We start from the raw sequence: 14,643 nt of genomic DNA on the forward strand, positions 1-14,643 counted from the left end.
TATTCTTATGTCAACAAATGATGGAATTATGGCTATTTGGGGAAATTTTGAGAGTGGCTGTGTGCAGTCTGAATTTTAGCCAGTTTTGTGGCTTTTTTTTCTTGATTTCGACTTCTTAAACACAAAACCAAAGCAAATCAATCTATGCTGCAGATGTGTTTTTCTGTTGTTGATGTAGATTGCAGAGCCTGTCAAAGGGTTATGGTTGTAAATAGCTTAGAGCAGCCATGTGACATTTCAGAGGCCGTTGAGGGGAGAGGTTGAATATCGTTGCCCACTCAGTTGTTCATAACTGCCCCTCCTTGTCAAATGTCGTCGCTGGATCATTTTCCCAGTCAGGTTGTTGTGCAAAGCATGAAAGTGAGCACAAAACATACTTTGGGACATGCTGTAAACACACTAGAACAGTGTGTCACGCTGAAATCAAGTGTCTGTTTCTGTTTATTCTTTAGTTTACGTGCCCAAAAAAAATCATGAAATGAAAGAGGATGCATTATGGATTGCAATCTCCTAAAATAGAAAAAATAACTCCATGCAACCTTTTTAATTCAGCTACAGACACTATAAAATGAGTATAGAGAACATTTAGTGTGAGGACTCTAAAGGAACATTGTGCTTGTCAACATTTTTATGATCTAGGAGCGAGTTTGGTGTCAGTGGCCATGTGATCACAGCGGGAGGAGCCTTGTGAGGGTCACTCATTTCTAAGCTGAAGTCATTGGGTCTTACTCCCCTAAAATAGCCCTACAGAGGGTATATAGAGATGCTGTTCGGCTCGCCCTGCTATGCCACGGTTCTGTGTGACTGCTGCTTTGAATCTGACAGGAAAAGAGATCAAGTAGATGGATAAAAATAACAGAGAGGAAGTGGATTTAGCAAAGTGAAGCGGAAGACTGCATGAGCTGCTACTGCTGGAAACGTAAAGGACACAGAAAGAAGAGAAGAGGGACACGTTGCAAAGGACACAATTATTTCCTTGGATTTTTGTCTCACTTGGATTTCTCATTTTCCTCCTTCTGAACGAAGGAGGTAACGAAGCTGCAAGGATGAAGTACAACTACCATTTACCCGTGTCAACATACACACGAAGTTCACAGTACACACCGGTGTACCATACACCTTACTACTATAACCCCTCACAATACACAACGACACCCACATACGCCTCGGTTTCAAAGTACACCCCAACGCAGCTGAGCTCCGCGAGTTACACCTCGTCATATCACACGTCTTCCTACAAAACCGCGTCAACATATGTCCCTTCTTACAGCAAAGTGTCACGATACAGCTCAACGCGCTGCACACAAGCACAGGAGAGCCCTGCAACTGTCATACCCATTGCACCCGCAAAGAGAAGTGTGCATTTCCCCAATGACATCATCTTTCAGGATATCGTCAGAAAAGGAGATCTGGAGCAAATTGGTCGTTTCATGAGAGCACGGAAGGTCCGCGTGGATACGCTGTTCCACTCAGGTGAGAGATCGTCTCGCCAACTTTTACTGCCCCATTTTAGGCGTTGTTGTCTAACACCATCTAGAGTTCAAATCTTTAAAACGTGGATACTGATGGTGTGTGTGTGTGTGTGTGTGTGTGTGTGTGTGTGTGTGTGTGTGTGTGTGTGTGTGTAGGAATGGCTGCTCTGCATGAAGCCGTGCTAACAGGAAACCTGGAGGTGGTGAAGCTGCTGGTTAAGTATGGCGCTGACGTCCACCAGAGAGACGAGGACGGCTGGACGCCGCTGCACATGGCCTGCAGTGATAGTTACCCAGAAATCGCCAGGTATACATTAGCATAGTGGATCGCTTCCTGAAGACATAGTAGCTAAATTTAAACAAGTCCAGCAAGAAATTTTCAATATTTCTGAAGGCAGAGCCATGTAACGAAAAATTTAAGATGTTGAAAGGGTTTTTAAGAAATAACGTTTTTTAGTTCATTTTATCTCCCATCCAGGATTACCTTAGGGAAAGTTAAACACGCAGGGATTATAATAATCAGCTGATCAAAACCAATACCAATAATCAATCAACAAATCAATTTAGACTTTGCAAAGTGGAGAATGAAATACACACCAAACAAGGTCCGACAGTTCACTCTCATCAGACAAAGTCCTCCAAGAGTATTTATTAAGCACACACAGCAAGATAAAACACACACACATTTACACACACACACATTCGAGGTTCTCACAGACTCTCTTGCAGGGAGACACTTCAGGTGCAATTTCTAAAACAATAAAGCTGTCTCAAGGGAGTTCTACTGATAAGGGGGACTAGGACTGGTACCAGGCGAGGTCAAAACCTCCAAAAACGTCCTTCCTGTAAGAACTGAAAAGGCCTGTCTGTTACCCGAGTAAAATAAATGGATGAAGCTTTGTTTAAAAACACCAGATGTTACACAGTCAAGTCATTACAATATATGTTTTTATCCAACAACGTTGCATATAACCCTGTAAATATTTGGAGATTGAAGATTTTTGAAGACAGCTCTATACATGTGTTGCTTAGACTAGCTGTTAGCTCATCAGTCCTGTAGGACTCTCAACTGAGGCCATTCAGGAAGCTAACAACGATGGATACGACATTAATAATTGATGTGTTTTACACATGAACTAAATGGCTTTATTGGACTAACAATATTTTTTGGCTCTTTTTCCAGGTATCTGTTAGCGAAGGGAGCGAGCACAGAAGCTGAGAACGAGAGCGGAGAGAAGCCAGCAGACCTCATCGACCCGGATTGTAAAGAGCTGGCTAAACTGTTTGAGGCAGGCTGCGTGTGACCGGGTTAACTGACACTGAGTGGACCCAGGAGAGAGGATGTCTGCGAACGAGACAAAAATAAAAGGAGTTAACATTCAGAGAGGCAACAGCACCAACCCAAGCTAAAGAAGGATCACTGAGAGACGGAAAACTGCTGCTCAGATTCTAAAATGCGGCTCAGATTCCTGTAATTGTTTAGAAATTCATTTTTGTGATTATTCAGTTTTACTTCACTGTGGATTCATCCTTTATTGTGTGCATATTTAGTGCATTTTTGTTTTTGTTACTACTCTCAGCTTCAGTGTCGTTCTTGTCACTGAACCCAAAGGTCTTTCCCTTTTAATGCAGCATGCAACGTTCTGAAAATCTACTCATTTATGGAGAAAATTACGTTTTTATTCTCATGAATTTTTCATTAATTTTTTTATTCAGTTGAAACGGTGTTATGCAGTCACTTTTTTTGTTGCAGCCTGTAATTTATGGGGAAATTATGGATATATGGTGAAAAACACAAAAGATAGTTGTGTTTTATACAGCGTTATGCATCCTCCCTGCTGGGCAGAAGAGGATCCTAAATGATGGAGGCTAAATAACAATATTAATGAAAGAAATGAAAGTTGTGTTAATAGAGTTCTTGAAAAGCTGTAGCATTTTTGCAGATATATTTAGTCGCTGTTCTAAAAATTCAAATGTAAAAGTCTTATATTTTCTGTTTCATTATTGATTTTGTACATTTTCATAAATAAACTTCTACAAAATAACCACATTTCTTTTAAGTTTTGATGACATTACAGTTTAATTTAGCACCTGGTTGATGGAGCAATTTCTGGCTAATAAAGCTAATATGTTATCTGTGTACACAACACATTGAACCCATTCTGCCCTCATTGCCCCTACTGTTCCGAGCAAGTGTTTGCATGCTGAATATGTGACTGGTGCGTAAAAAAAGTATTCTATGAATGTGTGAATGAATGAGTGAATGTCTGTGATGCTGTATAAAACTGCACAATGTAAACTCAGTTCTTTTATCAAAAGATCTGCAGAAAAATGGCCTCTGTGACATTAAACTGAAGAATTTTGCTAGTCTGATTAAATGCAAAGTGCAAGTGCTGAGAAATAATCTCAAGAGCCTTTGATTATGCGTTTTAAAGCATTTTCATAGGAAATTTCCTGTAATATGTTTCACTCCTAAACAAGCAAATTGATGTCTAATAAAAATTTCACAAGAAAGGTGCTGATAACAATTCCCACCTCTTGTTTTTGTGTGAAATTTGGTATGAATCGTTTCATTTCTTTAATCTTAAAGGCATGCTCTGCAAAATTGGGAAGCAGAAGGACATAAATTTGGACTTTCTCCAGTGTAACTTGACTTTTACTTCATATCACAAGATTGTACATTATATTTGCTTTAACTCGTGTAATTTCATTGTATTATTTTATTTATCGGAGACTTTTTAAGTATTACTGCATCGTGCATGTAGGTTTTTGGTATAATATAAATATTTTAAAATAAAAATAACAATAAATAAATAACAGTAATGATTATACTGTTATTTGTTTATTTTTCTGTTTTTAATGAGACGGACTTTTTATCTCTTCCGCGTGCTTCCCGGAAGTGATTGGTTGGCATTGGCAACGTTTTAGCAGTTCTAACGGCGTTTTCTGTCTCTGAATACAGACATTAAGGAGAATAATTCCCCAAAGGTTTGTCTTATTTTTAATGCCTCTATTTTTCGAGTATTATGACAATACCATCACTGTGGTGGGTTGGCGCTAATAAATTAGTTGTATTGAAATTGAGGGAATATCATTAGCTGCTCTAAGCTAACGCTCCGCCAAGACAAAGCTGCTCGGTAGCTACAGGGCTAAATTCACTTAGCTGAAACCATTGAAACATTTACTCAAAGCTTAAGTTTGTGGTGAACCGTACTCTTAATAGCTTTAAACAGGTTTTAAGATGGAATCGTTTGTTATTGTAGTGGTTTCGGCACTGTAAGCAGACGCTAGCATCACTGAGGCTAATCAAGTCAAAACGTAAACAAAAGCTTCAGGTTGAGGTAACGCCAAAAACCTCTTGTTTCTTCAGAGGCACAGCCGACTGTCACTTCAGATAAATAGTTCACCTTCACAGTAGCCACGTGTTTATGTTGTCATCAGTCTTTCCAGAACTATTCACATGATAGATGTTATTGTAGGTGATCGTTGAGACGCTAACAATCAAAACAAGGCAGTGGTTTTACAAGAGTTTAGCTCTGGTGAAATAGTTTCGTTTAGTTGTGGCTCTATACATGTGTGACGCTAAAAATAGACTCTTAAATTGTATGTAAATACTGAAGTTACGTTGTGTGTTATTTAGGACTTGTGAACATTTTCACCCTTTGAATCCACTCACCACAAAGGAGCAAGGAGCCAGTACAGGCTGCAAACAGAATGACCAGGTCTGGGAAAACAAATAGCACTTTAAGTCTGTACTGCATGTGTGTACAAGTGCTGCAAAACGTGCTTGAATTTGCAGCTTAAATTGGTTGTAGCATGATAATGTTTATTTTCCACGAGACAAGGGACAGAGCGTTTGCTACGCTGCTAATGTTGCTGTTTTCCTGTTCGTAAAGCTCATCTGCTCCAAGGATGGTGAATAGTTACAAGAGGACTTCCAGCCCAAGATCGCCAACTAACAGTGGGGAGCTTTTTACCCCAGCACATGAGGAAAATGTGCGCTTTATACATGATAGTAAGTATGTCTGTTTTAGAATAGAGCTGAATTGTTAAAAATGAAAAAATATATACTTGGCTGCTTATAACATTAGTTTTTTGATTAATTAAACTGAAGTGGTATGTGCATCAAGAGCAACCAAACCCATGTTGGGTCACGTGTAAACAGGTTAAAAGCAGTTTTATTTTCTAGTATCAATATAGTTTGGTTTGATTTTGCCTGAAGCTTTTATATAAGTTGGCATATTTTTACACCAGTTCACAAATTTTTGTGGTGATCCCACCTTCTGATGTCAGCAGATGGCTGATCATTGTAGACATCAAAGAGCCGGCGCTGGTCTGGAACCAGTCTCTCGGGATTAACAACTGGTTTGAGATCTGGCTTTAAAACCAAAAGGGAAACTGAGTCAGTTAACAAAAGATTATTGTGACGAGAATCCTCGAGTCCCGAGCGGCATTTTCATTATTTAAATTAAGAAAGTAAAGAACTAGATTGTTTTAAAGCTGTTGAGTGACTTTTTCTACAGCCTCAGTCAGCATTTTCAGGTTTTCATAATTTAAAAAAAACACCCAAATGTACATTGTTTCTGGTTTTTTTTTTCTGTAACAAATTCCTACAGAAGATGATTAGGGCTCCTTAAAATAAAAGAAGAAACGAAACAAATTCCTGACAATTATCTCAGAATTCTGACTTTTTCCTCATTATTCAGATTTTTTTATTCATGAGAAAAAGTCAGAATTCTGAGATTAAAGTCAGATTAAAGTTAGAAATCTTTTTTATTTTTTTTTATTTTTTTAGTGGCCCTAATCCTCTTCTGTAAATTATCTTCTAGAGAATAACTAAAGTAAATTTTGATAAGCTAGAGGGGTTATGGTATGAAACAGGATTTCTTGTTTCAGCTAAAAGGCTGCTGTTTGTGAGGTTGCTTAGGTCACCATGGTAACTGAGACTAAACTCATCATCTGCTAGAAACCACTTTCATATGTTGTCATACTGGAACAATTGAAATAATCATCACATTGTCAATTAAGCTCCACCATCGTGTTTAGAGTCAGCCAATGCCCAAAACTCAGATGTTGATCAAACGTTGTCATTTTAATCTCTAAAGTCTGCTACGATCCAAGTCAAATCCAGAAAGATATTTAAATTTAAGTTTTTATCTATTAGGATTAGACTAAACTCTGGATTATAATCTTAAACATCATCCTGTTCATTTGTTTAATCGAAAATAGTAGGGCTGCACAATATATCATAAATATATCATTATTGCGATATCAGCATGCACAATATGCATATCGCAAAGAACAGATAAATATCGTAATGAATGGTCAGCTCAAATGCTTGCTACACATAATGCATTCTGTCAATCAAACGGAAGCGCGGTGTTTTTTAACAAATCAAATAGAGCTCTTCACCCATTTGGCCAATTGGGTGGGTTTTGGGTGGGTTCTCATGGGTTAGATGCCCGCCCCCGAGGCGGACACACTTCATTTAGATGGTTAGCAAACACCTGAGTTAGCTTTGTCCTGCTCTTCCTGCTGATTCTGCTTTATCTGGGATCCGCTGATTGCCTTTCCTTTTCCCCTTTCCTCACATCTTTTGCTTTTCACATTTTTTATGATTTTTTTTATTTCTTTGTTTTTGATTATTTTTTGTTCCTGAGTTAAGTTTTTATTTATCGCAAGCAATATCGTCATTGCAAAATTAATCATTGTTATCGAATATCGCAGGTTTTCCTAATTTCGTGCAGCCCTAGAAAATAGTATTTTTATTATTATCTTGCATGATTTTCAGCATAAGAATGATGAAAATTTGTTTTTAAACCTGAATGAATACACACAAACTTTTTCCCTGCTTTTGACACTGAGCATAGCCACTGCAGGACAAAACAAGAAAAGAACACTGTAGCTTGATTCCTACAAATCCATCAGAACTAATATAAGTCAATTATTTTTGACATTTTTCATATTTTCTTCACTACTGCTGAGAAGTTTGTTAAACTGTTAATTTTAGGTTTCATTTATTACAGCCACTGTACATCAGAAAATAACCATAAATATAATAATAATAATTTCCTTCCTTCTCTAACTCAGGCAACAGCATTCTTCCTTTTTGGGTTGTTTTAAATTTTGCTGTCTTTTATGAACCAGCTCTTCTTTGTTTTTTTTTCTCTGGGACTTTATTTGTTTGATCAGTTAACTTTAAATGAGAAAAGTGTAAAAAATATGTTTAAAATGATTTATTGTGAATGCACAGTTTAAATTTTTTATTGCATTTGTTCAGCTAAAGTCGAACCGAACTGGACTACTCCTAATTGACCTAAGGCACCCAGATAATTTGGTTAAAAAACCAAACTTCTCTGCATGTAAATGTCATCTTAGCTTAGCCAAGCTATGACTGGCGTAGGTACCGGATCTGCTCAGGCTGCCTGATCGGCTCGGGATCCTGCGCCTACTGATGACGTCACACTAGATGATTGGCTGAACGTAGGACTTACGGAGTTGCGGTCCACGTTCATAAAAGTTACGTTAGCACGTTCACACTGAAGACTTTGATTGGTCCAAACAAATTTGCGGTTGTAGTCCTGCAGTGGAAAAACAAACACTATTCTGGGAAAATTTGTTGCTAAATGAAACGTTAAATAAAAGCAAAATATCAAGTGATAAACCCTCAGCAGTATAATCAAAATAAAAGAACTTTATTGAGCACATAGCAAGCAAAATTTTGAATGAACAAATATATTTATTTACATAAAAACTAACGAAATATACAGAATAATTCTACATTTATGGAAATGGATGCTATTTATGTAAGTACATTTAAAAGTTTTCACTTATAAGAATTGTTGTGCTTTTTGGCAGTCCGATGTTGGTTTTATGTAGTTTCACGTTCTTTACAAAACAAAGACAGTATGGTGTTTCTTTAAATAATAGGGGGCCTGAGTCTCCTCCCTTTCCGGTCGGCTCATGGGTCTTTGGAAGAACGAAAAAAATAATGCTAGTCAACTGGGCTAAAAACGCTGTTTTCTAATTCGATTTGCCTTACGCCTTGGATTGCACATATGTTGTACTCCTATTTAAATTAAGGGTGTGTTACGACTGCGCCTGTCATGTACTTTGAGATTTATCAGCTTGTAAAAGTTCATAATTATTATGACTCCAAACCAGAATGTACATCACAAATATGACGTCACCACAAAATCTCTTCTCCCCTAGCGTAGCTGCTACTTGCCTGTTGGCGAGGTTTATGGTGGTTCTTTCCTCCTGAGCGACAGATTTAAAACTGCTAAACTCTTTCCAAAACGTACAGTTAGAGCTGGGCGATATGGCCTAAAAATTAAATCTCTGATTTTTTTAAATTCAATTTACGATTTTTTTTCCGATTCTCTATCCCCCTCAATTATTAAGAATAGCAGTTAATACAAATGAAAGGCACCTTAAAGCCAGTTTTGTTTTTTATTTAATCACAAGCAAGACAAATGTTACCCTCATTTCTGAGATGAATAATGAATAAATGAACACCCTCTTGGAAGAAAAGTGCCTCGCTCCACGTCCGTCGCAGCAAACCCAAACCAGTTCCAAACAACGGATGATTTAATTCCTTTCTTAGGAACAAACTTCCCACTTCTACCGGTGGCCGTGGAGTCGCTTGCTGTTGCTGTTTCATGTGCGCGCTGTGACATTGAATGTTTCTCAATGTCGCCTTGCGAGGCGATGTTTTGCAAGGCCAGGCTCCTTGCATCACGTGACCGCGGCTTCCACTGCGGTTCTGTAACGTCACATGACACGAGAGATAATGTTATATTTTATATGTAAATATAAAACAAGGCTTTTACTTTTTAAATTGTGTATTTGTTTATTAAATTTAAAATATAAGTGAGTTACTACCAAAGCTGAAACTACTAAGCAACTAACCAACATAGATAACTTCTTTGGATTAAAAAAAAACATTTTTAATTAGTTGACTTACTTTTAAACTTGAAAATTGTCCCTGAAGTAGCTGCCGGCTTCTGATCCGCCGTCCTTTTGAAAATACGGCGGTGTATTCTGGGTAATTTTTGACCAAGGCTAGGCTACAACCATCGACATAAAACACACCTCCCGTATCCTCGCTCAGCTAGCTAAACGGCTAACAAATGGAGAACACACGCCTCTGTAGAACATGAACATTGGAACACGTCTTGGCGGTTCCTGATGGCGTATCCCCTAGGCAACAGCGGTGGGGCCAAGATATCAAGGCAAGGTTCCTTGGCATTGAGAAACACCCATTTTTGTCGCGGTTCTTTGAAATTAACGCTACGGAAGCTCCGGGGAGCCAAAAAGATGCTATTACATAAAAATTCTATTTTACTTTTTTTAAATCGCCCGCAACAAAATTTTCTAATTCATTCATTAAAATCAATTTATTGCCCAAGCATACATACAGTACAGGCCAAAGGTTTGGACACACCTTCTCATTCAATGTGTTTTCTTTATTTTCCATGACCAATTATAGGGATGTTCCGATCCGATCACATGATCGGAAATCGGCCCCAATCACGTGGTTTCAGACTGATCGGGACTCAGGCTTTACTTCCTGATCCAAGCCCCGATCCGGAGTTGGATACTGGGTTCAAATTACAGGAGAGCAACTTGGTTCTCCTAAAGGTTGTCAGGCTCACGTGATGCCCTTAACTTACAGACCCAGAAGGAGCACAAAAAAAGTCCAGTTTCTGCCTATATTATATTATTTATATGGACTCAGAGTAGCGGAGATTCTTTTGAGCAGAGAGCGGCAGGCAGGCCGCTGATTATTCATGAACTCCAGCTGCGTTCTGCACACGGCCACAGTAACATTTTCTACAGTTTTAAGTGGCGTCACCAAAAAATTTATAATTAACACACAGTCATTTGTGTCCGGTCATTTTCTCTCTGGTAAGTTCTGTCTGTATTTGAGCAGGACGTGTGGACGCGCTCGCGCTGCAGCGCTCATCACTGGCTCAGCCGGGCAGCGCGGTGCACACTCCGCTTTTTTTGCAGTCACTAGATCAATTTGATCTGCTAGTTAAAAAGTTACTTGTGAGGTGAAAAAGAAAGAAGCAGGCAGGAGTTTTTCTGGAGGACTGGGAGATGCAGGAAGATCAGAGACAGACAGGATAGGAAGACAGGAAAATAAAAACCAAGAAAACAAAACAAAGTTCTTAAAAAATTAAATGTAGGTAGATTGATCCCACTACACGTTTGTACCTGTATAAAGCAATAACTTATCAGCATGTAGTATTTATATAGTTGATACAATTCAGATCATCTTCAAAACTCTGTCCCATGCCCAGGGACGTATCTAAGCATTTTGGGGGCCGAGGCAAAATAGACCCCTGCCAGGTATTTGAAGTTGAAGTGCTATCTGTATTTATATTAGGCTTTTTATATTTGCAATAAAGTCCAAAAGTGAATAATTTATGTTATTTATTACTTGATTGTTCAAGCTACCTCACAGAAGTGATCTGTTGTTAAAAATTAAAATAAAAAGGTAATTAAATAAAAAAAATAAAGGAACATTCTGGAACTGTTTCTTCCTTTATTTATTTTTTTTATGTATCGAAAGTATCGGATAGGGACTCTGTATCGGCAGATTCTCAAAATCAAATGATTCAGACTTGAGGGCAAAAAAACCTAATCGGGACATCCCTAACCATTGGTAGATTCTCATTGAAGGCATCAAAACTATGAATGAACACACGTGGAGTTATGTACTTAACCAAAACAAGTGAAATAACTGAAAACATGTTTTATATTCTATTTTCATCAAAGTAACCACCTTTTGCTCTGATTACTGCTTTGCACACTCTTGGCAGTCTCCTGATGAACTTCAAGAGGTCGTCACCTGAAAGTTTTCCAACAGTCTTGAAGGAGTTCCCAGAGGTATTTAGCACTTGTAAAGGGTCATGGTCATAAGAATAATGAAAACTCATTGAATGAGAAGGTCTGTCGAAACTTTTGGCCTGTACTGTATGTGTGAAAGCAGAGTGGCTTTTGCGTAGCGTGATGTCATCAGCAGGTACAGGAGTCCAAGCCGATCTGGCAACCCGAGCAGATCTGGTACCAACAGCGGGCTGGCCACTCCCTTTCACAGAAGTGACGAGACAAAAGTGGTATTCTAATATCATCACAGCAAGACTCTGCATGAATCTGACATGCAACACCGTCAAACAGTACAGCTGTGCTACAGCGTTGTTGTCGTCCATGTCTTCCACCAATGTTCATATCCCGGTTTTACTCTGCTTTACTCCCACCAATGTTTGTTTACTATTTGTGTTTTGCTACGGGCTAACCGGAGGAATGCCAAAACAAAGGGTGCATGTCGCCACCTGCTGTTGTGGAGGGAAACACTTGATTCAATAATTCGGTTTTCTAATGATCATGTTAGGGTTTTTCCTGCCTGACGTAATAGTCACACAGGAACGAGTACTGTCTTTTTTAGCTTTGCAAAGGGGAATGGAGAAGTTAAACAGGATACAGTCGTGACTCCACTCCACTCCACTGCCCATCTCCAAAGTTCTCCCCTACGTGGCTCGTCTTCATTAAGCACAGTAACACACGGGAGTTACACATTACAATGACGTGGTGCAGTAAGATTGCGTTCAATCAGCTGCAACGTGACTTGGAACTGAAACATAATGTTCCAGACATAAAACTGTGGGTGACTGTGCTTTGCATTTCCCCCCTCTGAGGTGTTTGTTATGCTATGAAAATCCAAGTAATCCCAAGGTGTGTGGTCAGATGTTTAGTCTTCAGTACAAGTGACAAGCTGACTAACCTCTAGAGGTGCTGAAAAAAATTGATTCAAGTCTGAATCTGGATTCTTACTTATAAAGATTCAAAATCGATTCACAAAGGTTCAGAATCGATCCCAAGAAGTCAAATGTTTGGCATGTTACAGGTTTGAGATGCACTTTTGTCTGTTTTTTTATCTTTGTTAGGAGAGTCAGTACTCCGTTTACTTTTGTGGTCCCATAACTTGAGATGATTTATTTTTGAATCTGCTGATAAGTGGGGACTAGAATGTAATTTTTTCATACACATTAATTTGAGATATTCTCATATTTATTTTCTAAGTTGATAAGTGAGGGCTCAGGATTACTCATGTATTTATTTTAAGTTATTGATAAATGAGAGAACACATTTTCCTTCGTAAGAAATCTAAGGCACTTTTTTTAAACAGGTTGAGGACTCAAATGTTGTTTCTACACATACTTGAAAAGTATTTGACCGTATTACTTTCAAAGCTACTGTTAGGTAACTAAAGATTTGTTATATTTTACAAGGGAAGCAAAAATAAATGTTGCCTTTTGGTCAAAAGATTGCTTCTGTTTAGCTTTAGAGTCACTTTAGTTTACCTTGTAAATTTGCATTTTTGGAGCATGACCAGTTTAAAGTAAAATAAAAATGTCCCACAGCTTCAACTAACTTGTACAACAAAGTAGTTCATCCTAGAACTGGCACTTTGTTAACATTGATTGTGAATTGATTTAAATCGAGAATCGATTCTGAATCGAATCGACACCCAGAGAATCGGAATCCAATCAAATTGCGAATTGCTCTAAGATTCACATCCCTACTATCCTGTAATCCAGGTTAAATCCCATCAGTTTGCCTGTTTAGCTTCTTAATGACCTTTAATCAATGTTTCTTATTATATTTTTGCTAATAAAATCCTCTGAGCTGCTCTTGCTTGCAGCAAAGATGTTACGTTTCCTCTCCCTCCTTCCGCAGCCTGGCAGTGCGTACTCAGAGACATCAGATCAACACAGAATAGTGAACGGAACGACCGTGGACCACAGGAGTACGTGGACAAGAACCCCAACCCTAACCTACATTGTAAGTCATAATAAATATGTTTTATTAAATGTCACATTGAAGGTGTTCAGATCAAAAATGTGTTTTTGATCATTGTTATTATTCGCTCTGCAGCCTTCACACCAGTGGACCTGAGTGATCTCAAAAGGCGTGTTGCCTTTTTGGACTCCAAGAAATCCTAGTGCTTCCTGTGATGTTCTCATTGCTTTTTTCCATCCATTATCCTGAAGAACTTTTCATTTCTCAGCCCTCTGACAGCCAACGCTGTTGGCTCATGTAACAGAAACAAGTCTCATTTCTATACTATGGACCATAGAAACTCATGTCTTTTTTTTGTTTGGTTTTACCCTCGACGACCGACAAAGAAGAAAAGCAAACACACTTGAATTTCCAGGGGCACAAACCTTCCCCTCCCGCTCAGTTTTTCATGTTTTCCCTTACAAATTCTGAATATTTACCGCCCTAATGTGGATGGGTCCGATTCAAGTGTGCATCAAAATTCGCAGACATCTGATGCTGAGGCTCAAACTAAAGCCCGACGGGACACAAAAGTCTTAAATATAGTAGTACCTGCTGCTTAAATAACTTTTGGAGGCAATTGTAAAAGAGCTGACTTGTGTTTTGGGTTCAGAAAGTAGATCGATAAATCGATAAACGCTAGAAGTAACTGAACATCGGACACGCTTTATGGGAAGCTTTTGAAAGCCAAAATACTAAATAGAAGGCCAACATTTTTATTAAACAATTTGTTGCCCGTTGTGGACTTTATTATCTAGAATGCAAGGATGCAGTCCTTGGTTGACCCTTCTCCTCTAAGCCTTTACACAAAATATTGAATAAAAGACTTTTACAGTACGTTTGCTTCTGTGGATTCAGATTCATGATTTTTGTTGTTTTGGGGTTTTTTGGGGTGGAGGGGTCAGACTTCAGCTAACATGTTTTATTGATACTGAGTAAATTCTAAAGGCATTTTATTTTTTATTTATTTCAATTATTAGAGGGGGCTATCCAAAATACGTGGAGAAGGTTCTGTCCTCTCCCTTTTAAATCACACTAACTGATAAACTATGTTATTTGGAAAGCTAGGTTGAATGTTTCTAGCCGGACCTGTAAAAGTAAGACATGTCTGACAATGTCAAGTAGGCTCAATGATCTCAAAAGCAAATGGTTGATTGCAGTTATTACAAATAGGCATGCAGTGCCAGGTTTTGGCTGCTTTTTCCCTTGAAAGATCAAATAATTGTTTATCTGAAGTGTTTTGCAAAATTTTCATATTTTAAAATTTTCTTGAGCCAGTGTGTGCTAAAACAACCCTGTACAGGGTTAATGAAATGTCACT

At 38.4% G+C, this 14,643-nt stretch overlaps 2 protein-coding genes across 3 annotated transcripts; both read left to right on the forward strand.

Moving 5' to 3' along the window:
* The first annotated feature begins 727 nt into the window (after window positions 1-727).
* ppp1r27a (protein phosphatase 1, regulatory subunit 27a) lies at window positions 728-3,517 on the forward strand. Its single transcript, XM_015945957.3, has 3 exons — window positions 728-1,473; window positions 1,629-1,779; window positions 2,656-3,517. Exons 1-3 carry the CDS (start codon window positions 1,047-1,049, stop codon window positions 2,774-2,776), a joined length of 699 nt encoding a protein of 232 aa, XP_015801443.1. The 5' UTR covers window positions 728-1,046; the 3' UTR covers window positions 2,777-3,517.
* Window positions 3,518-4,347: 830 nt separating this feature from the next.
* On the forward strand, window positions 4,348-14,159 carry mcrip1 (MAPK regulated corepressor interacting protein 1). Of its 2 annotated transcripts, XM_015945956.3 has the most exons (5): window positions 4,348-4,460; window positions 5,113-5,194; window positions 5,369-5,487; window positions 13,221-13,325; window positions 13,419-14,159. In XM_015945956.3, the coding sequence occupies exons 2-5, from the start codon at window positions 5,187-5,189 to the stop codon at window positions 13,484-13,486; spliced, it is 300 nt and encodes a 99-aa protein (XP_015801442.1). In that variant the 5' UTR covers window positions 4,348-4,460; window positions 5,113-5,186; the 3' UTR covers window positions 13,487-14,159. The 2 variants fall into 2 exon arrangements, with proteins under 2 accessions (XP_015801442.1, XP_054606451.1); XM_054750476.2 differs by lacking the exon at window positions 5,113-5,194 and having other exon boundaries at window positions 4,356-4,460.
* Window positions 14,160-14,643: the final 484 nt, after the last annotated feature.

This window comes from Nothobranchius furzeri, chromosome 12 (genome assembly GCF_043380555.1).
Source record: "Nothobranchius furzeri strain GRZ-AD chromosome 12, NfurGRZ-RIMD1, whole genome shotgun sequence".
NCBI lineage: Eukaryota > Metazoa > Chordata > Actinopteri > Cyprinodontiformes > Nothobranchiidae > Nothobranchius > Nothobranchius furzeri.